General features: G+C 29.3%; 1 protein-coding gene and 1 long non-coding RNA gene across 4 annotated transcripts in view; both read left to right on the top strand.

Moving 5' to 3' along the window:
• LOC129971200 (uncharacterized) overlaps window positions 1–27,464 on the top strand; it is a 54,845-nt gene continuing 27,381 nt past the window's right edge. For all 3 annotated transcript variants that reach the window (XR_008784778.1, XR_008784779.1, XR_008784780.1), the window contains exon 1: window positions 1–168. This is a non-coding gene — a long non-coding RNA (uncharacterized LOC129971200). The remainder of the gene's footprint in view (window positions 169–27,464) is intronic.
• LOC129971199 (speckle-type POZ protein-like) lies at window positions 16,504–20,335 on the top strand. The gene has a single exon (XM_056084769.1). The coding sequence runs from the start codon at window positions 16,862–16,864 to the stop codon at window positions 18,320–18,322; it is 1,461 nt and encodes a 486-aa protein (XP_055940744.1). The 5' UTR covers window positions 16,504–16,861; the 3' UTR covers window positions 18,323–20,335.

The raw sequence follows: 27,464 nt of genomic DNA, 5'->3' as shown, positions 1-27,464 counted from the left end.
TCTTAATCCTTGGAGTAACCTTGAACGCTGAACTTTCTTTTTTTTGTTTTGTGTATACTATGTAGTGTGCAATTATTTTTCAAGTATCCAAGCTCATTTGTTAGAGTAGACATCATTTTTGAGGATTGAATCATCATTATCAATCTCAGCATTCTAAGAACTAAATTGGTAAGCTTCCGTTTGTTGTCTCTTTCTTTCCTGCTTATCTCAAAATATTCAGCCATCTGGCTAGCCTGAACATCCAGATTCCAAATATCCGGTTATTGGAATCAGTTTATAAACAAATATAAACAAAGAATAGCTATATTCTAGAATACGAATTTTACCACATTCTGTTTTCTTTTTCAAAAATAAAACAGAAAAGAAACTGTCGTGAAACTTGATTGATTTGAGACTTTCGGAATCATTATCAAAATTTGAACTACAAAAGAAAGTGCGAAGAAAACTACTACGAACTTGCGTCGAAAAAGAAAAACTGGAAAGCTGAATCACATGAATGAAGCAAAAGAAAACGAAAATTTTTAAACCAAAAAAAAGAGGCAACAGAGATTTATTTTTTAATATATGATTAATAATTTACAATAAAAATAATCAGGTTTTAAAAATAATTCATTATATAAAGAAATACTGTACAAAAGTTTGAATATAATAATTGCGAGATAAAATTTCAAAATAAACATTGCAATTAACATACAACAAATTTTGTTTAAAGCTAGAGATTTTAATAGTTTTTTTAATTAAATACATTATGCATAGTAATGTTATTCAAGTAATAATATATCATAAAAATATTCAATTATATCTCCGAGGACAAAAGCTATGGACACACTGAAAAAAATTATAAAAACACATTAAATTGTCTTTTTTTCCCTTTCATGTAGTAAAAATAAATTCAACTTATAAACGACATTTTAAAATGGAAGTTAAGCAAGATATTACGGTTTCGACTGAAAAATACAAATGATCATTTAATTCGAAATAAAAACATTTTGAATTAATGAAGTTCTGCTGTATGTGTGATAATTGTTTTCATGTGCAAATGCTTCACATTGCTGCAATTGTTTTAAAGGAATGTTTATAAATGGTGTTCTCCATTTAAATGCCTATTTGACCATAAAGTTTCTTATTGAAATCAATAATCTAAATGTATTAAAATGTAAATAATGTATTAAAAAATTGTTTTTTTTAACATCTGACATATTGATTTGATAAAGAGTAGGGTGTTTTTGTTTTAATGGTTTTCTTCTTTTTTTAGTCTGATTCGTAATTCAGTGTTATAATATTATGAACTCTGTAATTAATTATAGTATAATCAACATATTTTAAAATACTTAAACTAAAAGAAATAATTAAAAATTTGGTTAATTTTAATAACTTCGTGAAAAGATACGTTTTTCTTTGCTTTATACTTATATATATGTATCATGGGGAAAAATTGTCAAAATTGTGAATATTCATAATTATTTGCTAATGATTTCTTAGATGAACGTTATTAGAAGAATTTATGGTAAAAAAAATGTCAGATTTATATAGCTTTCACTCTTGTAAAATACCGGATTTCCAGATAGGCAGCTGCCTATTATCGTTAGACTGAGAAATGATTGCAAGTAGATCAATTTAAAATATATACATTTATTTATAATTATATAAACTTATTTATTCGGCAACTAGGAATATATATATTCCTAGTTGCCGAATAAATAAGTTCGTAAAAAATACAAATTCTATAAATGATAAAATATTAGGAAAAGATCAACATCTTTTCAACTATAATTGGTTAGATTCCTGATTCATATCATTCGCTTGATTATTACAATAATTATAAAACTGAATATCTATTTCTATAATAATGTGTACAAATGTAAACATTTGGTAACCTGGAATATTTGATAGCGAAATAAAACAAATATATATCCATAGACGATTCATTTGTGTGTGTGTTTTTTTGAAAAAAAGAACTTTTATGTTATAAAAAGCGATTGTTAATAAATCTACGGATATTCATCAAAAATTTCATATATTTAAAAATAATTTTTTCTCATTTTTTTGTGTTTGAAAATATATACAAGTATAGTTTTACTCATAATTAAAGAATTAAACTATGTTTAAATGTCACTTACAAATCTTTTAATTTCTAATTAAGAGCAGTTGGTACTCAGGTAGCAAAGTTCAGCAAAACAGTAGCTGTTTCCAACAGCAAAACATTTTGTTTTTGAAAATAATCCCATACAAAGAACAGCTGTACGAATACAAAAATAATGTCAATGACATTTAAAGAAAAAAAAAAAAAAAAAAAAAAAAACTTCCGCGAATAATCTTTAATTTGAACTGTCTGCTCTTTTGTTCGGAAACAATGTTTTGTTATAAATGAAGTAGGAAATAACTACTTATGGGTCATAAACTTTTGTTTAGCGCATGCAGGACCCCAATGAGATCTGAAAATTGCTAGCAACTCATTTTTGTCTGGTTATTTACTGCAACCACATATGAAAGACTCGGATTGTAATTCCTGTTTAATCTATTCGTTCTGGTAAATGCATTGGTCGATTTTGCATATCACTTCGATTCGCCATTGCGTGTTTAAACGATGCACCTGCCGAGATACTGATGATTCTGAATTCTCAACATTTGTGTTTGCTAGAAAACTGTTTTATTTTTGAGAAAAAAAATAATCGTTCTTAAATAAAATACTGTGGAAACTTGCGCTCTTTAACAGATGCTAGTGTGCGCTAGATTAAAAAAAATATTTGACGAAAGACTTGAAAAATTCTTGCCGAATAATTGGTCACCATTTTCACCCCAAGTGCCTCATGTTTTAAACATAAGCATTCCAGATGGCTATAAAATGGACGATGTTGAGTTGCATTCTAAGTTTTAGTTTCTTTATATTCGCTACCAGGATATTTTGCGGAACTGTATGCGAAGAAGCAAAGCAGTGGCTGAAAGATAATGGAGACGGTTTGAAAAATGTTTCGGATTTATGGATTCAGCTGAAGCCATGGGTGAGTGGTAACAATGCAAACTGTTTGAAATCACTTCTCAACGATACGAAAGATGACGAATCCATGTTGAAGTTGTATGATGTTTTGAGAAGAGATGTGTTTAAAGCGATCACCAATTCTACCAAGCCAGGGAAAAAGAAAAAAGCTTGTCCTTCACGCAGGCCACGAGGAAATCGTAACTGTAACAGAAATCACAAGCCTGGAGTTAATGCACAGAATACTACCAGAAAAAGTGTTCCATGAAATGTAATTGGTGGAAGTAAATATTTAAATTCAATTATTTATACTCTTTTATTTATGAGATTTAAAGTGAATTATTATTTTGAGACACAGTTTAATAGTTTTTAAGCGTTTGTTGAGAACACTTGTTTAGTTTGTTGCCAGATATTCTATGACGATATGAGATATAGAATTCTAAATGGAATCGATTTACATATATTTTCAAATATTTTATGAGAGCTCGAAATATTGAATCAACAAAAATTTGTTAATTTTGAAGTGAAATTGTGCTTACATGACACACGTGAATTCGGATGTGATATTGAAATTACGTATCTTATTGGAGGGGAAAGGAGTCATCAAAGCCAGCACAAGACAATGAGCTGTTACTTGTTACAAGGCATGAGCAATTACGTTTGTCGTGACTTCAGTATCAAAACAAATTATTTGATTATACTAACAGAAGAATGGTTTTGCTGAAATGCTTTAAATTATCATCAATGCACTTAAAGATAATATTACTTCTAATGTTAAAAAGAAGTTTTTATAATTTTATGTTCGTGATTTTCCTTCTCAGTACTCTAGTAGTAGTTTTCTCACTTTTTTTTTGTATGTGAAATGGCTGTATTAAATTTTATTATTGAAAAGTATATTTTTGGTAAGGTCATGGAGTTTTTTTGCCAAAAAATGATTCTTGAGTAATCTTCAACTGAAAACGTAAAAAAAAAAAAAAAATGTATTTGTACTTATTATTATTAAAATTTTTTGTAGTTCTTTCCTTTAAAATAGTGGCATTTCTTATAAGAAATAAATTCCAATTTCATATTAAAAAAATTATTCCGTTCCTTAAAAATGAAAATTAAAAAAATGTTGTTGTATTTAAAATTCATGTTAAACAGCGATGAAGTGTATGACGAGAGGACAGACAGGAATGTTATTCTTGGAGAGAATGACACTTCATTCAGATATCGAAAAAATGTGATAGATTGCTAAAATAAAAATTATATGAATTTAATATCATATGTGAAAAAAAGTCTCAAATAATTTTTCTTTTGGATCTTTTATAGCGAATTTGATTTTCAAATATTCATGTTTTTAGCATATGATGTCATAAAAAAATTCTAATATCAATTTTCTGTTGGAAATTAAATCCGGTTTTTGTAACAGTTTTTACTAAAAAAGATACATTATAATTTAATGTCATTGCATATATTATTTATTTGTATTTATTATTTCGTTTGTTAAATTAATTTTAATTTATATATATTATAAAATTTAAAATATTTTAATCATATAATATAAAAGGAATTATTGCCTGTATCTATTTGTTTGGGGATTTCATCTGTCATTCAACTAGTGACGTAATCTTTACTTTAGAAGCAACAAAAAAATTATAAAACAAATTTTTTTTTGGTTAGATTCATTTTTGTAACACTATATTTAGCGTGCCATGCATATAATTGGGCATAGTTATGCAATAAGAAACAAACTCCAAAAAACATTTAAAGATATTTGCTGGTTTTCTTAAAACAATACAAAATTTCCCTAGAATTTATTATTTTATAATAAGCTGCCTATTGCGAAATGAGCTGTAATTGATTCCAGATTGTATAACAAAATTAATGTTCGTGGCGATGGGCAATGGGTAAGATTAATGGCCTATTTGGCACATTTTTGATACACAAATTTGAAATCCCTAAAATGACAGTTGGATCTTAATCGCATAACTATACAAGGTATGAAACGTGATTTTTTTTTTTTTTTTTTTTTACATTTAAAAATGGTTAATAATATGATTTTTTTGTTATTTATCTGAAACATTTTGTAAGCAATGTCAAAGGTAAAAATTAAAAAAAAATTATTGATACAAGAAAAGTTGTTTGCTTCTTCTAATTATTTTCAATTTTTTTTAAGAGCGTAGAAATCAATGCCGAGTTTGCACTCGGCCAGTTAGTTATAAGACGGCAAGTAGGCAGCGCATGCGTAGAAAGGGACTGATTTATGTTTGCCACAATTTCATAAGATAGTTCAGGCATTCCATGCTTGATTATAAATTGTTTTGGCGTCCCTGGGTTTTTCTTTTCACTGCGCATCGTATTCAAATGATGGATATTTACACAAAGAAACATGGTAAAATAAAAAAAGGTCAATATATCTAAATTTAGGAAACAATAGAAAAGAAGTGGCAAATAAAATGAAAAAACGAACACAACCTCGTATCGGAAAGAGCAAAAAAACGTCGGAATAAATTTACGATAAGTGATCAGTTTTTTCACGCCAAAAAACTGCCAAATTTTACATACGCATGCGCAGTAAGAAAAAATACAATACAGCGGTTTGTAATTGTCCCATAGGGACAATTATTTGCCAATCAAGAATACCATAGGGATGTCGGAAGCTAGAATAATGGTCAAATAATAATATTAAATAAATAAAATAAAAATTGTTAAAAAATAATGAATAGTAGAATAAAAAGAAGTGAATAGAAATGTCATAACGAATGAAACAAATAATTACCACAAAATATTTTCAAAAAAAACAGGCAGAAATAAAAGCATTAATTCTATATTTTGAAATTATTAATCATTATTTGCGTAAATTATAATTAATATTAAATAAATATTATAATTTTGCATCTGTATTGTTGTTATTTTGTCATTAATATTCTACATTAAATTTCATTTTAGTTGTTGGTCTTTGTGTAAATTTTGTCAATATTTTCTAAATTCCTTTCAATGCTGGTATCCATGTCGCATGTTTTAGTTTCATGATATTTTTTATATGTCATACACGTATGCGTGGAGAATCTTCATGCATCTTGCACCATTTTAGGGAAGTAGGTGAAATCGGTGATAATTAAATAAATAAATATTATACTATCGTGCGAATGGTAAAAAACGGCAGCACTGAATCAAAGAAATGAAAAATTACAACCAGCTCCACAACTAACGCTGGGTTTATCATAGATGCTTCATTAAAATAAAATCTGATTATATAAAACAATGCCGAATTGATTTCCTGTTTTGTGTAATGATTATTGAAACGCATTTATTATTGTCAGGTGTTGGTCTATGACTCTATATCTCTCAGAGGCATTGATTCTGCAGATAAAATAATATCTGAATTGAAATTAAAACATGCTTATCTTTCTGAACTATAGAATTGGTCATAATAGACTTGCACATGGGCATTTGTTGTTGGGGGAACCCGCTCCTCGATGCACAATAGGCACTGTTATTAGGCATTGGCCTAATGACAGTTCGGCACCTTTTTATAGAGTGCCTACGTTTTAATTCTGAACGAATTAAATGTTTTCATTCTTCTCGCATTATTTTAAAAGAAATCCTTCATAAAGTGCTTCAGGGCCGCGGTGGCCTGGTGGTAAGGTCTCGGCTTGTGAGCCGTAGGGTTTCAGGTTCGAGACCCGATTCCACCGAAGAACCGTCGTGTAAGGGGGTCTGTTGCACGTTAAATCCGTCATGCCAAATGTCCTCCCGCTGGTGCGGTGTGGCGTAGAGAGGGGGTGCCAGCTCAGGTGTCGTTCTCGTCATCTGACCGCGGTTCAAAATGACGAGGTCCGTCCCAAAATAGCCCTAGTGTTGCTCTACAACGGGACGTTAATATAACTAAACTGAACTCATAAAGTGCCTCATCCTCATCTTTTTACCTTTTTAAAAAAAGATTGGTTTCTTATATGAGTATTGTTTATTGTTTTTTTTTTTATTTAAATATTTCAAAACCTATACAACAGGTTTAAAAAAAATCCAGAATAGAATATTTGTAACACTGAACAGAACTTTTAATTAACCTTTTAAGATGTGACCATAATCCTTTTTATGAACTATGTATTTGCATATACCTTTAAGGTTGGCGCTGCATAATCAGAAATGGTTTTAGCGCCAGTAAACTCCATCGAACTCGATTACTTTGGATTTAATTTGATTATTTAAAATTTTCATTATGAAATATAATTTGAATTGGAAATGCCAGTTTACAATGGCATTTTATCTTTTCTCTTACTTTTAATATCCATCCACCAATGTAATCCTACCTCCCGTGTTTCCCTTAAAAAATTTTTAGGCACCCCTGATGATATGTGTTTCGCAAGTTGAAAAACACTTCTATAGATAATCAAAATTAGTAAATAGAATTAAAAAAATTTTTTTTAAAAATTTAAATCTATTTTTTTTAAATTTGAGATATTTATTAGTGTGTGAAAAACGAGACTAATTCAGATGAAGAATTTAAATTAGAACCATCGAGACAAAATTCGGAATTGTGCTTTTTTTTTTTTTATTCGGGATTCTGGCCACTTAACTTAACCTTATTGGTAGTGAAATACATAGGGTAATAACAATTTATTCAAGGGAAAAAAAAAATTCGAAACTTTGATTCGAAACATCGTTGCATGATTATTTTATACTAGCCGCCTTTGGCGACCAGCCGGTTCGTCAATCTTAATGTTCGTTAAAATTTTAATAATTAAATATTTTATGCAATTCCTACTTTAATAGCATCTTAATCAAAATATTTTAAAACTTCAAATTTCAATTCATTCATAATATTATAAAGGCCTTCAATCATAAAGTAATCTGTATCTCTCTGATTTTTTGTTAGCTCAAGTAGAATTTATGCTTTAAATTAAAGTGGAAATGATTAATCTGCAATTAATATAATAATATTTTTTACTGAAGCAAAGCATTTTTATTGTAATATGATTACTGAAAACAGAGTCATTGAGCATTTAAACCTTATGGGCACTAAAGAATATCTTTCTTAATTTACGTAATATCTCAAGAATTTTTCAACAAAATTTTTTTAGATTCATCATGAGCAGGTCTATTAATTAACAATGTTTAATTTTAAATGCATCAAACACTAAGAAAATAAACAGAATCGTTTAAAATAATCGGTCGAAAACAGGTAAAAAAATTACTTAAAAAACGATGAACTTAAACTAACATAAATACAATTTAATTACAAAAGCATACAACTAACCTAAAAATAATTTAAATCCAGTCCGCTTCCGTTGAAAATACATGTAAACAATCAGAACACAAAGCGCATGCGTGAATTTTCAACGCCAGTTATGGTAACGCAAATGCGTGAAATTTTCTACGCCAGTTGGGGTAACGCTATGCACATTAGAAATTGTTCATTTCCTTTATTCTGTTTTATTTTAATTCAAAAGTACTACAGAATGAATCTGAAAGATCGAGTAATTAACAACGTTTAATTTTAAATGCATGAAACAGTAAGAAAATAAACAGAATCGTTTGAAATAATCAGCCGAAAAATGTTAAGCCTAAGCCTCATTAGAGTGGGAAAAAAATGCTGAAACCTTACTCAGTTGGCGATGGGGAAATGATTTTTTTACGGGAAAGTTAGTTTTAATTAATAATTAAAGTTCTAGTTAAAATTTCAAAAAAAGGGACCCCAGGTGCCCATTCCCGACCTCCAGGGTATACACGTACCAAATTTAGTAGCTGTAGGTCAAACGGTCTTTTCTGTAGAGCGCCAACACACACACACACACACACACACACACACACACACACACACACACACACACACACACACACACACACACACACACACACACACACATTGAGTTTTATATAAGTATAGATAGATTAAAATCATTATTTTATCGTCTGCGCTTTTATAATACAGGGTGCGGCAAAAAACTCGGAAAAAGTTATTACATCTTAGAATAGAAGCAATAAATTTCTTTTGAAATTTTGTTCATTTCTTTTTATCTACGACTTCAATTAAAACATATTTTATAATGTATCTTTTAGTTTGCGTATTGTTTTTTTGGCTTTTTTACAAAGCCCAGCAAAAGATATGCTATTTTAGACATGGAAAACGAACAGTATGAAGTCGTTCGTTTGCTGAATGTGCCTCAATAGTGTCTGATGCAATCTATCGTTTCAAAGAGCTTGGCAATGAGGTCAAGGTCCAGGAAGTGAACGAAAAAGTATGGTGAACATTTTCAATAGCCGTAAGGTTATCAAAAAGCGAGTTCAATGAAATTCGAGGGTTTCCATGAAAAGATTGCTCGTGAACTGGAAATAAGGGACCGATCACTGCAACAAATGGTAAAAACAGTGCTTGGACTGAAGCTTTACAAGTTCCAAAAAGCTCAGCTTCTCACTGAAGAAAACAAACTCGTGCGGCTCCAAAAATGCCGAAAACTTTTGAAACGACCCGCAAGTCACCACTGAGAGAGAGTCCATTTCACTAATGAGAAGCTCTTTATCGTTCAAAAAGCTCCTAACTCCTAGAACTATAGGATCTAGTTTGCAGACACTCCAAGCACTTAGCTAACATCGAAAAAATCCACAGTTGGTAATGATCTGGGGAGGAATTTGAGCAAGCGGCAAAACATTTCTGATATTTGTGGATGAGGTCTTTAAAATAAATCAAAATTGTACCAGTGGAACATTCTAGAAGCTTTTGTATTTCCTTCGGCAATGTAAAGTAGGAGTTCAACAAGACTCCGCTCCAGCTCACAAGGCTAAAAAGACAGAAAAGTAATTGCAAGGCGCAAGTGTACAAATTGATAAAATCGAATCAAAGTAATATAAAATTGGATATATTTCCATTGCATTTGAAATATAAGTATGAAAATAAATCATGAAGTTAAATACTTTTGATATCTTTCATATTTTTTTGATTAAAGCTTTATACTGAGAATCAACTTTACAATTAAATTGACTAATGAGCATTTTGATAATGAATTAATAGTAAAATTCAATTGCATCGACCGCAAAATTGAAAAAAATACGATTAAAATTAAAGGAAAAGAATTGTAAGAAAATAAAGTCGATGCCACTGAAAGCTATAGAAATACAGAAACAATTGAGAAGATATTTTATTATTTAGAGAAATTGCAATCAATTCTTAGGAACTAATTTTTTTTCGATCTTTTATGATATATTTGTAATAATTGCAATTCCGTACAGTGCCGTTTTATTTCTATACTTCTGTCTTATAAATTTATTTATTGATACTTAAGAACAAAAATAAAATAATTTTGATCTTAATTTTTAATTTAAAATAATTAATTAAAAACTATTATTACTTATAAAATTTATAATGTAAATTTTCAGATTTTGAGTCAAAAATAAATTAAGTAAAGTTTTTTTTTTATTAATAATCAATTTCGGAAAAAGATTTATGATTAAAATATTTTATTACTTAGAGATACTTTATTATTTAGAGAAATTAAAAAATACAAGATGTTATTTAAAAAAATTACACTTGTATTAATTAAAGCATGTATCAATTCTTAAAAAATAATTTTAAATTTGTTTATTGATATTTAAGAACAACAATAAAATAATTTTGATCTTAAATTTTTTATTTAAAATAATTAATTAAAAACTCTAATTACTTAAAAAATTTACAGTGTAAGTTTTTAGACTTTGAATCAGAAGTAAACTCTTTTATTAATAATCAACTTTAAAAACTGATTATTGATTAAAATATACATTATTACGCAGTATAGGTTAACAAATTTCTATTTTCTAATATAGTATAGGTTTAATAATTTTATACGGTATAAACTGGGCCATAGTTTTTTTATCATTGTAAAGAAAGAATGAAATAAGTTAAGATTATTTAAAAGTAAAATTTTCTTTAAAGTTTCCTTTTATATTAAAGCAACCTATCTTTAAAAATAACAGCATCGTTATCTATTAAATCTGGATGTGTTCGAAAAGGGGGAAAGATCGAAGAAAAAAAAAGCGAAGCGTTCTCTTTTGTAAATAATTGCGCGGGTTTTTCATAGCTTCGCCGGATGTGTCAAGTGTGTTGTTTTTCTTCTCTTTTCGAATCCATGTATTTTTGTTTCAGTGTTCCAGCGCGCTGGAGCGAGACTATTTTGAAGCAAGCAATGGTCACACGGCTGGGAAAGAGTCCAGGAAAGTGCCAATTAAACGCCCTCTCACGTTCCGCTCAGGAAATTACCCAATCAATGAGCAGGAAAATGTTCTCGGGGACTAGCGACCAAATGAGAATTCGGTTGCAGTGATAAATACTGACCAGTAGTTTTCCAGAAAATAAAATTTGTTGCCACTGAACATGTTTATGAAGAAGCGTGACTTAGAATTTTGATAGGGATAAATTGTTATCGAAATACTAATAAAAAGATGTGTGTTATTTCTTTATTAATACACGGGTTTTTTTATTTATTAATAGACTTGTCAAATATTATAATTATTTAAAAAGTTATGTTAATCTTTGAAATGAAAAATTTAAGCTATTTTTTACATGCTTCATTTTATGAAATCGCATTTAACTCATTGCGTACATTTTAAACTCTCTCAATTGTAATTTTTGTTTCACTAATTAAAAATTACTTTTTCATGTAAATATGTATGCAAAATGTGTCGAATATTTTATATTTTCATAAGAAAAAGAGTTTAGGTCAATAACTTTATAAGTTTTTAAAACATGAATAAATGTTCAAAATTTGATTTTAATATTAGAAATTCAAAATCTTGTAATTCGAAATAAATAGACCTAAATTAATGAAACTTGGTTTCTGGGAATAATTTTTGATGTAGTTTTAAAAGTTGATGAGAAAAAAATGAGTGTTGTTATTGGAAATTTTTGGATTTTGTTTTTATTTCAATACATGGGCTACTCTACGAAATTTTTAATTAAAAATTCTTTAAGAGTACTTTAAGCCCTTTCAAATAACATCTTTTTTTATGACTGTTTGATGAACGGTGTCAAAATAAAACCCTTCCTTTTTTTTTCGTGACTATTATGGATTTTGTTCAAAAGAAGGAATATAAATTAAACAGTGAAAAAAATTTGTTTCTGGATTTATACTGTAAAAGAAATTGGTGTAAATCCTTAATGAAAAAGTACTAAATATTAAGGTGTCCCATAAATTTCTTTCTTATTTCTAATATGAAATGAATATACAATATTTGCTGTTTAAATTATCATTTTTTTTGTTATGTAAGAACCCTTTTGCTTTGTTATCTACTTCCATCTCTCAGGAAGCCTCATTATGCCTTCTTTCCAAAATTATTGTGTTTTGGACAAGAAATAACCCTCGAGTTGCGCTGCTGGATTTAAAGCGCTTATCTCGAAGAGAATTTTTTAAGGACAGAAAGAAGTAACAATCAGATGAAGCGAGATCTGGAGAATATGCAGGATGCGGTAATACATCCCAAATCAAACTGTAAGAGCTTCTCTCTTGCGACTAATGTAATATGTGGTCTCGAGTTGTCATGATGAAAAACAATGCCTCGTTGGCTCATTAATTCTGGCCTTTTTTTTTTTTTGTTATGGCAGTTTTCAGTTGATCCAGTTGATGACAGTATTCCGTAGAATTTATTGTTTCATCTTGAGGAAGGAGCCCGTTGAAAATTAAGCCTTTCCAATCCCACCAAATGGACAAAAGAACTTTTTTTGGGTGTCGTTCCGGCTTTGCGACAGTTGAAGGCATATCTTCCTTACACTAAGTGACATAGATAGCTAATAGATAAGCTTGTATGTTTGCACAAGCAGAGTTTTTAAGGCCATTTATAGCGCGATGAGGAAGGAACTTTTGGGACACCTTAATATTTCCTTCGAGTCATATGTTATCCCTAGCTTCTGTTGAAATCTTTTTTCCCCTTTGAACGATGTTTTTAAACTTAGCTAAGCCTTAGATTTTCTAACAAATGAATATGATATCCGAACGAGAATTCTTTAAGTGTAAAAGTATTATGAGTTGAGATTAAAAAAAGATGCAAATAAAAAATGTAGGTGTGACAAAAAGTACAAAATTACGATAAGCACAGTATCAGCAATTTTCAAAAGTTGTGGTTCGATTTTTTTTTTTTTTTTTTTTTTTTTTTTTTTTTTTTTTAACTTTCAAAAGCGTTGCAAGAGATGGAGAAGAGTTTGAATCCTTAAAATTTAACAAGATCGGCGGAGAAGGTTAGGAAATTATACCAGATAATAGTTTATGACAGAGTCGCTTATTAAGAAAAAATTCATTCTTACGGCGAAACGAATGAATATTTTGTAAATTTTGGTATTTTCAGTTTTCAAATCAATTCTAGATGGTTCGATAAATTGAAAAAATGGCACGGTATAAAAAAAATAATATCAAGTAAAATTGAAGAAAAATACCATTACTTTCCTTTTATAGAAATTTTCAGATACCGGATTTTTTCCTCCCGGAAATTTCGATAAGCAGGTGAATTTCCGCGGGTTGGTAATCAGTCCATTTTTTGTTGCATCCAGCGTTTTTCGCAGTTTAGAATGTTTATTTTTACGATTACAGATTTTTATTTTATTATACTATTATCTTGTAACATATAGTATCACTTTCTTTGAAAAATACTTGAACTTGTTTGCAAACATCGCATCTAAATAGTGATTTTCAAGAATTACGCAGCCAAAGGGTTAAATAATACCCACTAGCCTTCTTTGACAATCTAATCGGCCGGATTATTGCATTTGCAACATTTCAATAAAATCTTTAATGCATAGCTTGGTCTTAAGGCGAAAAATAATAAGTTACATTGAAACTAAATTCGGCATTTCAGATTCTATTTTCATTAATTTCAAACATAATTCGAATTCTAATTCCATTTATTTTATTTTTCACTTACTCATTTTTATTTTATTTTACTTTTATTTTTCAGGGAAAACTCAATTTAAAACACTTGCATGTGTTTATTTTTTGGTGTAATAAACAGGTCCATGTTTTAAGTGAATAATTATGTATCGAAATATCTTTCCGAGAGCAAAGGGTTAATTAATAACATGGTTGAAAAATCCACTTTCGAAAAGATATAACTTTAATCCCTGAAACACTAAAAGCTTCTTTCTTGAATTGCTCAACCTTTATTAAAAAACGAACATCCCCCCCCCCCTTTTAAGAGATTTCAATTGCATGAAATATCTAAGATTTGTGTTAAAAAAAATTGGAATAATATTTAGACCAGTATCCGAAATAGTAAACAGACTTCTTATCCGATTTCCCTTTCCTAAAGGGCCACTGTGGCCTGGTAGTAAGGTCTTGGCTTCGGAACCGGAGGTTTCAGGCTTGAGACCCGATTCCACCGAAGAACTGTCGTGTAAAGCGGCGTTCCTATGACCTGTACGCTTGTAGAAGAAACACGCTTCCCTATCCTCTTGACCCTCTCTTACGGTTTTCTTGGGTGCTTTGATGTTTGTCCAGTTTACCGACAATTTGCCAGCTCAGATGTCCTCGTCATCTGACATGGATCAAAATTACGAGGTCCGAGTCCTAGGATTGTTTTAATACGGGACATTAATATAACTAAACAAAAAAAAAACCTTTCCTAAATTTTCAAGTTAGAAATGAAACTTACTTACAAATCCTGTGCATTGTTTTACTGAATTTGTAATTAACTGTTCAGTCAGTAACTGAATTTCTCAAGAAAAGTTCTTTGAATATTGGTAATGCAAAAGATTAGATTTCCCTCAATAATTACTTCCAGTGTGAGTCGCAAATCCATAACTAATATATGGCTTGTATGGCCACCGCCAAAGGCAACAATTTCAGGAGAAACTTGAAATGCACATTTATCTAAATAATAAAGAATAAAACAATATGCTATAAAAGATGCCATTTTACAATCATTAAAAATTATGTGCGAACTTATACTACTAAAAGTGATTAAATGTACCACTAGCGGTACGTGTATCATAGTTGAGATTTGGTATGGAAATAGTGCAAATATTTCTAACTTAACCTTCCGCCGGCGCGCCGTTGTAAAAAGTACAACAGTTGGTTTGTTTTTTCTTTAAAACATAATTCTGGCAATAGAGGGCGGTAATCACCATGCGTTATTCGTTTATTGAATCTTCCATTTCCTGAAAGTTATTTCAATTTCTGATTGCGCAATCAGCTACATCTGTCATTTTTAGCTGCAAACATTTGCGGTGTTGTACTTTATGCAACGCGCGGCCGCTTGTGAAATTCTTTTTCGACAGAATCTTTCTAAGTGAAATTGTTAGTATTTTGAATGGGATTTGAGGTAAAATAATGTCTAAACGAAAACAATATTTTAAAGATCACAAAGAAATGGTGGATTACCTAATGAAAATTTTGAATGAAGTGTCTAATAGTGAAGATATTGATAATCTACAATTTCCTAAATATGACGCAGATGTGAGTGACGAAAATTTAGAACAGGAAAATCACAGCAGTGACTCTGAAATAACTGCATCAGATGACGAAATTACTGAAAATAATAGTGATGAAAATTGTTATACGGGAAAGGATAAAATCACAAAATGGAAAAAAGAAGAAATCGTAAAAACCTCCAAAACCAAGAACAAAAATATTATAAAGAAACTGTCAGGACCAACTGCATATGCAAAAGGAACTGCTTCCGAAATTGACGCTTTTCTGAAATTGATTGATCTGAGTATGATTGATGAAGTAATTTATTGCACAAATAAATATATACAAGGAGTAGAAGCTAAATATTATCAGAAAAAATATAATTCCTTCTAAATATTCCTCCTCTACAATGAGGTGTAACAAATGCGTAAGGTTCATATGTAAAAAGCATTCAAAAAAGCAAATCCTATGCCTGCCATGTGAAGCAAATAATGCAGGTGAAATGTCCGACTGATTCTGCAAGTCCAAAAGTACTTTATAATTCTTTAGTTATTCATTATTCATTAATATTTTTTGTAATTGTAGCAGTATTAACTTTTTCATACGTTTAAACTTTTTATTTAATATAACAAAATAAATGTAAATGTATGGTACAATATTTTCTTATGTTACTTGTTTGCAAAATTGTTTGTAAAATTAAAATAAAGCAGCTAAAATTAAATGTTTTTCACCTGTTGCACAATTTACAACGCGCGCCCGGCGAAAGGTTAAAACTTGATTATATTTTTATTAGAGATCGGAATAGTAGTGTGCTTACCGATTCAACTAAAGAACAAATTTATGACTCTTATTTTTGACCTTTGTATATCTCTTAATATTTTCATCCTTTCTGTTCCTTAGTATTTTCATGTAAAACTGTCAAAGTATATTTATAATCAACCCATTTTTTTCTGTTAGGATATCTATCTTAACCGATGCTTGCGTAATCGATGTAGATATGCTTCTAAGAACATTAACGTTTGCCTAAACACATACAATGAATAATTCCTGATGTACTAGAAAAGAGTGACAGACATATCACAGATTGCTACAAAAAAAAAAAAAAAAAAAAAATGCGAACGATTCAAAACAAGCGTGAATTATTGACTCCATTCATTTTCCCACAGCCGCTAATCGAGCTCGGGGAATGTTTAGTTTATCTCCAACGTATCTTTTTTTTTTTTTTTTTTTTTCTTTAATCGAAGCATACTTGAAAGTTTCGGTTCTGGATTTACTCATTCATTTAGTAATTGAAACTCGTCCAACGGAGAGAGCAGTTGTTACGTAGCTGAATTTGTGAAGCTTGGTTAAATTACTATGTCGTCGGAAATGATATGCGATTCTGGATTCTATGCATTTACTTGGACCATTAAAAACTTTAGCTTCTATCAAGAGGAAAAAGGATATTTTTTTAAAAGTCCAAAATTTACGATTGAGACATACGACGAAACTGATTGGGAATTGGACGTGTATCCTAATGGACATAGTGTAGATGGCTATATTGCATGCGATTTACGTATGCTTTCTGAATTATGTTATTGCAACTTGGTCTATTTCGATCGTTGCTGCTGATGGATTTTCACATTTCTCGGAAGAAAGAATAAATCAGAAATTTCCCAGTGACGCTTATTCTGGCGTTGAATGTGTTGTGAAAAGGCAAGAAATATTCGCAAATAAAACTTTTTATCTACCGAAAGATACTTTGACTATCCGATGTGAAATCAAAAGGCGACTTACTGAAAAACCACTGATTAAATACTGCAACATTCGTTCTGAAGTTGGAATTAAGCATATATCTGTGCCATGGGATATAAAACACTTCAGTAGTCTTCAACTAAAGCAGCCATTGAATTTCCCATTATTATTAAATTTAGCAAAAGAGCCTAATTTTGAAATCCATGTCTATGTGGATGGAGATTTTCTCGATTCTTCGCATGTTCAAATTGATATTAAAAAAATAAGTTTAAAAGGTAATACTGTCGGTACAAGTTCCTGGGACAATTACGGATGTAGCATAAAGATGCGTTGTGAAGTTTCAATAATGGATTCGAAAGGTATTCCATCGCTGACTGTAGAAGGAATGCGTTTCTTCAATTCTTGTGCAAATGATGAGTTGTGGCATCTCCCTGAAATCGCTAAAAGAATTGATCTGCGTACCAAGAAAGATCTCTATTTGCCAGATGATGTATTATCATTGCGCTTCGAGTTGGCTGTAAGCAGTGGTGGTATGCAATCTTTACCAGCCGAGACTCGTGCTATCTATCCTGAGTTACAAGCCTTTCATTGTTACAAGCCTTTCAGCACAATGAAAAATGACTTTAAACTGCTTTTTCAAGAGCAGAAGTTATGCGACATTACTCTTAAAACTGCCAGCAAGACTTTCAAAGCTCATAAAGCAGTTCTTTCTTGCAGATCTCCTGTATTTAAAGCCATGTTTGAATGCGATATAGTCGAGAATAGTTCTGGAATTGTAAATATTTCTGATATTGATTCTAAAATTTTAGAACAAATGCTCTTTTTCATGTATGCCGATCAAATAGAAGATACTATGGATCCTAGAAGTGTTATGAAGCTTTATTGTGCAGCTGATAAATATCAGATTCATACTTTGAAAGAATGCTGCTATCCAATCCTAAAATCTCTTATTTCAGCTGAACATGTATGCGAATTACTGCCTTTAGCATACAAATACCATGACGAGACACTGAAAATTATCGCCAAAGCGTTCGTTTGTAAACATCCTAGTGAAACTTTGGAATCGGATGGTTGGGAGAAATTAATGGAAGATCACTGGAGTGGACCAGGGCAAATACCCTTTACCACTCGGAGCCCAGAAGCAATACTAAAGGAGACTAAATCAACAGATGCTGCAACTGATGAAAATGATGAATCATCAGATGCTGAATCTGATGAAAATGACGTAACGATGCCGAATAAGAAACGTAAAGTGTAAATGTTGATTAAAGCAGGAAAAAGTTTAATTCATAGCTATTAATAGGTTAAAAAAATAAAAGTTATTATTTGAGAAGTTAAAGATATTCATTCTTGAAAATATTAGATTCGATTGTATTAAATATATAATTTACATTTATATTAGGTGTATTACTACTCATTTAGTATTGTTTATCTCTGTTAATATGTACTATTTATCTTCCTGTGCAGGAAATTTTTAAGCATTATAATTTTTGCTTTTTGTTGATAATAATTGCCAAAAGCGGAGGACATGATTAGTGATTTTAATGTGAGGTATAGTTCTGTTCTGCACAACATAAGAACATATGTAATAGAAAAGAGAATTCGCTTAAAAATAATTTATATGGTATGCAGTATTGATTTTACTGTTAAATTATTTTTTATTATCGCGTATAATACTAGAAATTAAGAATCCTGATTAATTATATACTGTATTGTTTCTTAATAATAATAAGTTTTGGGTAACTTTTGTACTTATCAAATGTTTGTATTTAGGTAATTTATGTTTTTCCTAGTTTCGTGTTCTAACGTATCGTAATGCATGATTTACAGGCTAAACAAAAAATTAGATTAAGATGGTTATGTGGGATTTTCAACTTCGATTGTTCAGAAAATTAAATTCTTTACATTTTTTAACAATCTTACAGATTTGAAGAGGAGAAATGTCCTTCATAATGTATATTGTATTTCATTTTATTGTATATGTATTTCATTTTATTATTTAAAAATTTGTGCCATATTGATGATTTTGGGTCTAAATACTTGAGATTAAATTAGTACTAAACTATCCAAATGTAACCATTCTTTAAGAAATTATATATAAAATGAGAATGGAAATCGTTTTAAAATCTTCAAAATCGAAAATTTGTAATTTAATAATATATTATACAAAATTTTTGCAGTATTTTTTTACACTCTTGATTATTTTGCTTTCAAGTTGGAATACTGCTTATTATATTCGTGCCACAGGTGATTATTATATATTATGTAAGAATTGGAATTATTTGAGTTTAAAGATACATTTCTGATTAGAAATTGCTGTTTGTATACTGCCTCATTTTAATTTTGGAAATTTGTAATCGTCTGAACGAAAAGAATTAATTTATTAGCCAAAAAGAATGTCATCAATTTTAAAATTCCGTATTCTAATGTTTCTTATTTGTCATTCTTGAAAAAAAATTCTCTAAGGAATAAAAAGAAAAAGGGGGAGGGGCTTAATGTTTAACTGTTACTGATAAAAGTTTGATTGATATAGCAATACTTATTTATAATTGATGTATATTCTTGCTTCAGTCTTGGTGAAGTTTTCCCTCTTCATAGGATTAAAAACTCAAAAATGCCAAGAACGTTTTGTTTTTACATCTTAATTATAACATAATGAGCAGTTCTCTTGCATTATAGGAATTCTGTTCAATGTGGTGTTTTGTATGTGTCGTTTAAATCTGTATTGTCACTTTTTGCTGATTGTTTTAGGAAATTATTCTTGTAAAATTATTTTTTATTGCTTATATTCTTTTGCAAATTCGAATAATATTTAGTAGAGCGATGCGTATTATAATTTTTACTTTTGTTGAGTATTGTTATTGTGAGTACTACTACTTTCTTTCGTGTGTGTGTGTGTGTGTACGTACATACTACTTTTGTTGAGTGTGTGTCGTTGTAACATTTCTACCAAAAAATCGGAAAAATGCTATACAAATGCGCAATTTTTTTATGAAAAGTAAAAATTGTAAAGGAGTAGAGTACTTAGATTCAAATGCCTTGCTGTACCCCAATAATGCCTAAAGAGCTTACATTGTCTATGTCTGACAATTATCATATTTTAACAAAAAAGAACGCGACCTTTTTCTTAGTTTTTGTCTACTCTAATAAAGTAGGGGGGGGGAGAATACTGCTATCGAATATTACTAAAATTTCAATATAATATGTTACTTGTTGCGTTAACTATTTAAAATTCTAAAATGTGTAATATATATATATATATATATATATATATATATATATGGCGCTGGTTTATTAAGGACTTTAAGTCTTGTTCGAAATTGGAGCGATAATAATGCATCAAAAACAGCTTCTGATTTCATGTAGTCCAATTTTAGAAAGTAGATTTACCTGCTCATTTGTAAAATTTATTTCTTTGCTTGAATTATCAAATTATTTGATGTTAAAAAAAATTCTTAGTATTAGATAATTTTCAAAAATTTAAGAAAACAGTATTCAAAAAGTAATAAATATGTTTAAAGTAAAAAATAATAAAAATGTTTAGTTGAATCTTATTTTTTTCCTTTGGTAACGGATTTAAAAACCCCACAGTCTTTTATCTTTCACAATGTTCAAAAATTTATTGATTATTCAAGTTCTAATTTTAATCTGTGACCATTTTAACATGGTCCTATACTAAAGATTCTGATACAATTATCCGTTACAATTGCAATAATATTGTACACCTAAATGAATAATTGACAGCATGTTTTAATTGCTTATTATCTTCCGTGTTTCTGTCTTACTAAACGAGAAAAAATTTGCAATATCATTATCGTTTGAAAAATTTCGTTGCCACCGCAAACTTTGGTGAAGAAAAAATTAAAAGAATTTAAATTGCAAAATAAAAATTAAGAAAGGCATTAAAATTCAGTTTTTCTTTGATTATTTGTGATTCCAGTATTATTTCAACTGATCCCATTTTGGGGACTGATCGACAGTTTAAAGACTCGTATTTTACAACATGCATTTTTTGCATGAAAGCATTTTGTAACGGATTATTCTACGAATTTTTATGTCATGGTATTATTTTATTCTTTTTATTTAAATTCAGATAACTTTAGATAACACAATATTTGAAACAATACGTTTCGTGGAATTAATACAATGTTTATTATATTTTTGTTATAATATATAGTATAAATATATATTCTTGTAACTAAATGTTTCAATGTAACTAAAAATAAATTTGCTAATAAATTGTATTTGGCAGAATTTTTATATTATCACTTTATTCTTCGAGAATTCCATTTAAGAATAAGCATTTTTCTACAGTATTTTCTGAGAATAAAATTCTAAGAAGATTCTCTAGTTAGGATGTGAATTTTATTATAAAGTTTGATTCCTTAGAAAAATAAGTTTTTAAGCTATAAAAGTTACACTTGTATGTATGTACTTAATATATTGCATTTTTCTAAAGTTCTTATGTTTTGTCGAAAAATAAAAAAATAATCTACTTATTATTACACATACTATATGTACAGTGGCTCAAAAAATTGGAGAGTACACCTTACTTTTACTTGTTAAATCCGACTTTCAATATAAATAACACATTACCGGGAAGTGCAAACATGTTTTTATTTTTACACATAACAAATGGTTTAATTTAGTGTAAAAATAAAGAAAAATCAACGAAAAACTTCTAAATTAAAAAGTTTCAGAAGCATTTTAAATAAACATACGCAGAATTTTGCCTCAAAAAATTGAGAATACACCAATGAAATTATTGCAATATCACGCATAGAAACAAAGTGTCACTATTAAATTGCATGTCTTTTGGCTCTTATAATGGTCTCTAAACGTCATGGTACTGATTCGACCAATTTTTGGCGGTATCTGAGATATTTTACCCCATTATTCTTGCACCACTTGTTTTAAATGGGTTTGGTTTCTAATTTTGTATTTTTGAACCACTTTTTCGAGTATAGCCCACGAATATTCAATGGCATTGATGTCGGGGTACTGGGGCGGTGTGTGTAACTGCTATTTACAATGAAAAAGGCTCATATTTTAAAGTTACGTGTATTCTGTTTGGGGTCCGTTGTCCTACTGGAAAATGAAATTTCTATCTAAACCCAAATTTTTAGCACTTTCCTTTAGATTGCTGCGAAGTATATCCAAGTAAACCATATCATTTATAATGCCATCTATAAGAATTATATTTTCTACCCCGGATGAAGCCGTGTAACCTCAAATCATGTTGGAGTCACCGTCATGTTTAACTGTAGGACGTAAATTTTTTGGATCCAAAGTAGTATTAGGCTTTCTCCATACAGTAAGATGGTTGTCACTGCCAAAAATGTTGAGTTTTCTTTCATTACTAAATATAGCTTTCTTCCAAAAGTTATTGGTGTTCAACTGATAAGTTTTTGCAAACTTCAAATGCTTTTCCTGCATTTGCAAGCTGATGAACGGTTTCTCTCTAACAATGCAACTTTTATATCCAGCTTGTCTAATGCATTTATCTCTGTTTCAGCACTTACACTTCTGCCTATGATTTGAAAAGATTCTGCAACAAGTTGGATGAACCAAATGGGCGCAGCAATCTAAAGAAAATTGTTAAAATTTTGGATTTAGACGGATATTCCATTTTCCAGCAGGACAACGACCCCAAACAGAATGCACGTAACGTCAAATTATAGTGTCTTTTTCATTGTAAACAGCAATTACACACACCGCCACAGTACCCTGACATTAATGCCATTGAATATTCATGGTCCATTCTCGAAAAAGTGGTTCAAAAATACAAAATTAGAAACAAAACCCATTTAAAACAAGTGGTGCAAGAAGAATGGGGTAAAATATCTCAGATACCACCAAAAATGCGTCGAATCGTACCATGACGTTTAAAGACCATTATAAGAGCCAAAAGACTTGCAATTTAATAGTGACACTTTGTTTCTATGCGTGATATTGCAATAATTTCATTGGTGTATTCTCAATTTTTTGAGGCAAAATTCTGCGTATGTTTATTTAAAATGCTTCTGAAACTTTTCAATTAGGAAATTATTCATTGATTTTTCTTTATTTTTGCTGTAAATTAAACCATTTGTTATGTGTAAAAATAAAAACATATTTGCACTTCCCGGTAATGTATTATTTACATTGAAAGTCGCATTTATCAAGTAAAAGTAAGGTGTACTCTCAATTTTTTGAGCCACTGTATATGCTTTCTTATTTTTATAATTAGTGTATTCATCATGTCTGTGTTTATTATATAATCAAATTTTCATTCCCTCAAAATATTATTATTAGTGAGTTTTATGTGCCACTGCTATTGTTTTATGTAGTAATTATTTTGTTACTAACTGAAGTACTTTATTTGTAAAATGTTTTAACTTTATAAAGATAATCAATTATGTGTAACGTGGGTTTTATTAAAAGTACTCAATTTTTAGGCTATTGATTGTGCTTCGTTATTTTTAACCCTTGAGATAATTGAGCAGATGTTTATATTAATTGCTTGATGCATTATTTAGCTGCTTTATTTAAAAGTTACATATCTTATTTCAAATAATAGATGCTAATTAGCACAGTTTTGTAAAATGGAATTATTAATGAATATATTATTGATGTTTAGCGAAACTGTTGGTTGTAAAAAATGGTAAATTTACAAAATTTTGTAATCTATTTTAGATTTTTTAAAAAAACTATTATTCATATAATATGAGACAAAAACAAACAAACTCACCAGTGTTCTTTTTTATTAGCATCTCTTCATAAACATTTTCTTCCAGATTTTTACAGTGTTTATAATTTAAATAAAATGTTTTAAGTATTTGAATTTTTTACTAAATGATTTGTTGAGTATGTACACAGTTAGAAAAGTATTTTATTGAGTTTTATTTTATAGTAATGCAGACAGCTTTGCAAACTTCTAATACAGTTATGATGAAGAATTTCATTGTTGCAACCTGGATTAAAATCGCATTTATTAAAAATTAATTAATATTTTTAAGTTGAAACATTTTTAGATATAAAATATAATTATTACCTTCATGCTGATGAATGAAGTTAAAGGAACTTGAGCTAAAATTCAATTGAGCAATCAATTGCTGCTACATTCAGGTAAAGAAAGTTAAAAAAAAGGAGAAACAAATTTTTTAGGATGTTTTTCGATTGATATCAATTAAAATTTATAACAAATCAAATACATTTTATAAAATAAATCATTTTTGCCCTCTTGTTTACTGGAAAATATAATTCTATAAAATTAATGAATTCTGATACAATAAAAAAAATAAATGTATTTGTTAGAAAAGTTCAACCACAAAATTTAAATGATCTTCACATTTTTCACAATAAGAAAATATCAAAAATAGATTTTAAAACTACATACTGTAAAGCACCCTTCATACATTTCTTTTTTATATTTTTGTTTCATTATATATGCATTTCATTTTTAATCATTTTGTTTATACGATGCAAAGGACGCTAAACTCCTGTTGTATGTAGTTTTCCCTATTTTTAGATTACTTTGAACGAGTATGTAGACTATGGCAACGATGTAATGATTTTGGAGTTATCCATGTTTAATGAATCAATTAATAAAAAATAATTTGGTGCTAATATAAGCGATGATAGGTCCACTCTTGTTTATAAACGAAAAGGACTCCATTGAAAAACTTCTAATTAATTTTGCTTCACAAAACACTTGTGAAAAAAACATTTGATGAACTTGATTTTGATGCATAATGTTGTACTAATTACTTAAAATTTGTATGAAGTTGAAACCATAAACATAATTCACTCAAAATAAGAAATATATGACTAAGCAATATAAATGTTTTCTCCACAATTCTGTGATGAATGTTTAATTTTAAAATTGTTTTCTATGATTTAATATTATAGAATTATCTTTCAAATGCTTATTTTTAAATAAATTTTGATTAATAACATTGAATTTATTATAATGAAAGTTGTTAATTAAAATTTCGATTACACGCCTTTTCATTTATACGTATTTTAAGGTATAATTTATACGTCCGTGTAAAGGCATTTTAATGGTGCTTTGCTGTAGAATTAAATCTGGTAACATAATCAAACACACAACGAATTAGAAATTAGTTATGCGGTGTTTATTGCGAAATTGTAGATCTCTAGAGAATTACTCTGATATCCATAATATGCATCTGTCTTTTCGTCTGTTAGTGTGCTGCATACGGGTTAGCTAAAAAATTGAAACTAGCTTGATGGGTGAAATTTGGAGTAAGAATTAAATCGACAGAATTTTAAATGTACATCAAATTTTTCATCGGGTCCATTTTTTTTGTTTTTGTTTGAGCGCTTGTAGACAGGTCTATTCATATGAACCAGTTGGATGTACAGTGGATGAAAAAAAGTTTCCCTATTCAACTATGACTGTTAATGAAAGTTTCATTTTGGACACAAAATACTTTGCAATGAAAATGAAAATTTTCAAATTGGTTTTAACACTGTTTCATTTATTATTTATGAATGTTAAAAAGGAAAAAATATGGAGAAAATTAAATACGTAATTAAAGAAACAAAAAAGTTTCCGCATGGTATTTACATAGCACAATCTTTTTCATGTTCACCAACTTGCATTTAAAATGATCGATGGCCCTCTTTGGCCTTCATCACTTCTTTTAAGAGTTCTGGCATAACCCCCACAAGTTTAGTTGTTGTCTCAGGAGAAATATTGCTCTAAATGTCCTGAATGGCTCTTTTGAGTTCAATCTTGTTCCTTGTATCATGTTATTTTAGTTCAAGATTGATTTCTTCCCATAAATGCTCTATAGGGTTTAAATCAGGAGACTGGGGAGGGCTATGAATCTGAAAATATTACAAACGATGTAATGTGTTCCGATGTATCATAATAAACAACACTTATCATATAAAAAGTAGCGACGACTTTTGTAGTTCCAAGTTCAATGGCTGATCTACAAAACATTCTGAAAGATTTTTTTCATAATTTTTATCTCTTTTTACTAATAGTATGCTAGCCTACAAATATTATCCAATAAAAAAAATAGGAAGAATTGTCAATAATATATTCATTATCATTTTCTCTATATGCTGATTTTTCTACTATAATCGTATCTGTTATAAAATAAAAATAAAAACAATTGACTGTAAAAAAAAAATCTCAGGAAAGAAATGTAGTAAGTTAAAGGACAATTATTTTAAAATGTTAAAAATTGTTTCAAAACATTTCATTTGTAACTTTTTTCTTTTAGAAATAGATTAACTTATTAAAAACTTAGATTAACTTATATAAAAAGCTACTTTCATTCTTTAGCTTAAGTGGGAAAAGAGAAGTCTTAGACGTTAACTTTTTGAAAAATGAAATCCGAATGTTTCTCCCTTTTCTTCGGCGTTACGTTTACAGACGTGGAATATACCAGGATATTTAATTCAAATGTAGCGACTTTTTCGAACAAGGGATATTTTAAAAAGACAGACAGAAAATCGGGGATGATATCTTGGCTAAACCAAAGCGCCTAATTATTACTTCAATATACTGGATGTCCCCTCTAGTCGTGGCCTAGTAGTTAATTTCTAAATCTTAAAGAGAGAGACATATCCTACCTGTTGGAAAAGTGTTTTAAATGGAGTAAAGAATTATGTTTTGATTTGTTTTAGTCAATGAAGTTTCAGAGAAAATTATGAATTCTAAATTTTTATGCAATCCTATCAGTTACATGTAATAAAATATTTTTTATGCAATACCATTTCATAGCAGAAAAGTTCTTTTTTCAGATATTAAAAAGGAGTGAGTTATAAAATTTTGAATTTCATCTTTTTAAGAAAATTAACGGTTATCACTTATTTTTGGTAGTTATCAAAATTATTTGAAATAATGATAGTCAAAGCTTCATAACGCTGTTAGTTTTAATTGCAAAATAAATAAAATCGAACACGAGATTTTGACGATTCTTTTATCTTTCAGACCTCTCCGAGTCTAAAAAACACATTATTGATATGTCCGTCCATCTGTCTGTCTGTGAACAGAATTCCTCATAAACGTTTTGAGGTAAACGGGTAAAATTTGGTAAATAGTTCGCTATTACAAATTTCTAAATTTCTGTCCAATTTTGAATTAAATCCATTCAAAAGAAATTTGTCTCGACTGCTATTCTAATACAAACGAATACGATAATTTCAAAACGAAAACAGCTAGATGGATAAAATTTGGTATCCTAAAGTGTAGATATGTTTCAAATTAAAAAAAAAAAAGATAATTGAATCTCAGGTAACTTTCTAAATCTAGAATTTTATTCGAGATAGTAAGTGATTTTATATCTTACGAATATTTGATTTAATCTCTATGATCTTAAGCATAAAGAAGTAAATTTTATTTCAGGATTAGATTTTTCATATATTTATTAAGAATGCAT

This window comes from Argiope bruennichi, chromosome 6 (genome assembly GCF_947563725.1).
Source record: "Argiope bruennichi chromosome 6, qqArgBrue1.1, whole genome shotgun sequence".
Lineage (NCBI taxonomy): Eukaryota > Metazoa > Arthropoda > Arachnida > Araneae > Araneidae > Argiope > Argiope bruennichi.
This window is presented reverse-complemented; position numbering and strand designations above follow the sequence as displayed.

Coding starts and splice junctions, on each gene's coding strand:
- LOC129971199 (XM_056084769.1), top strand. CDS start 16,862: ATGGCTATATTGCATGCGATTTACGTATGCTTTCTGAATTATGTTATT.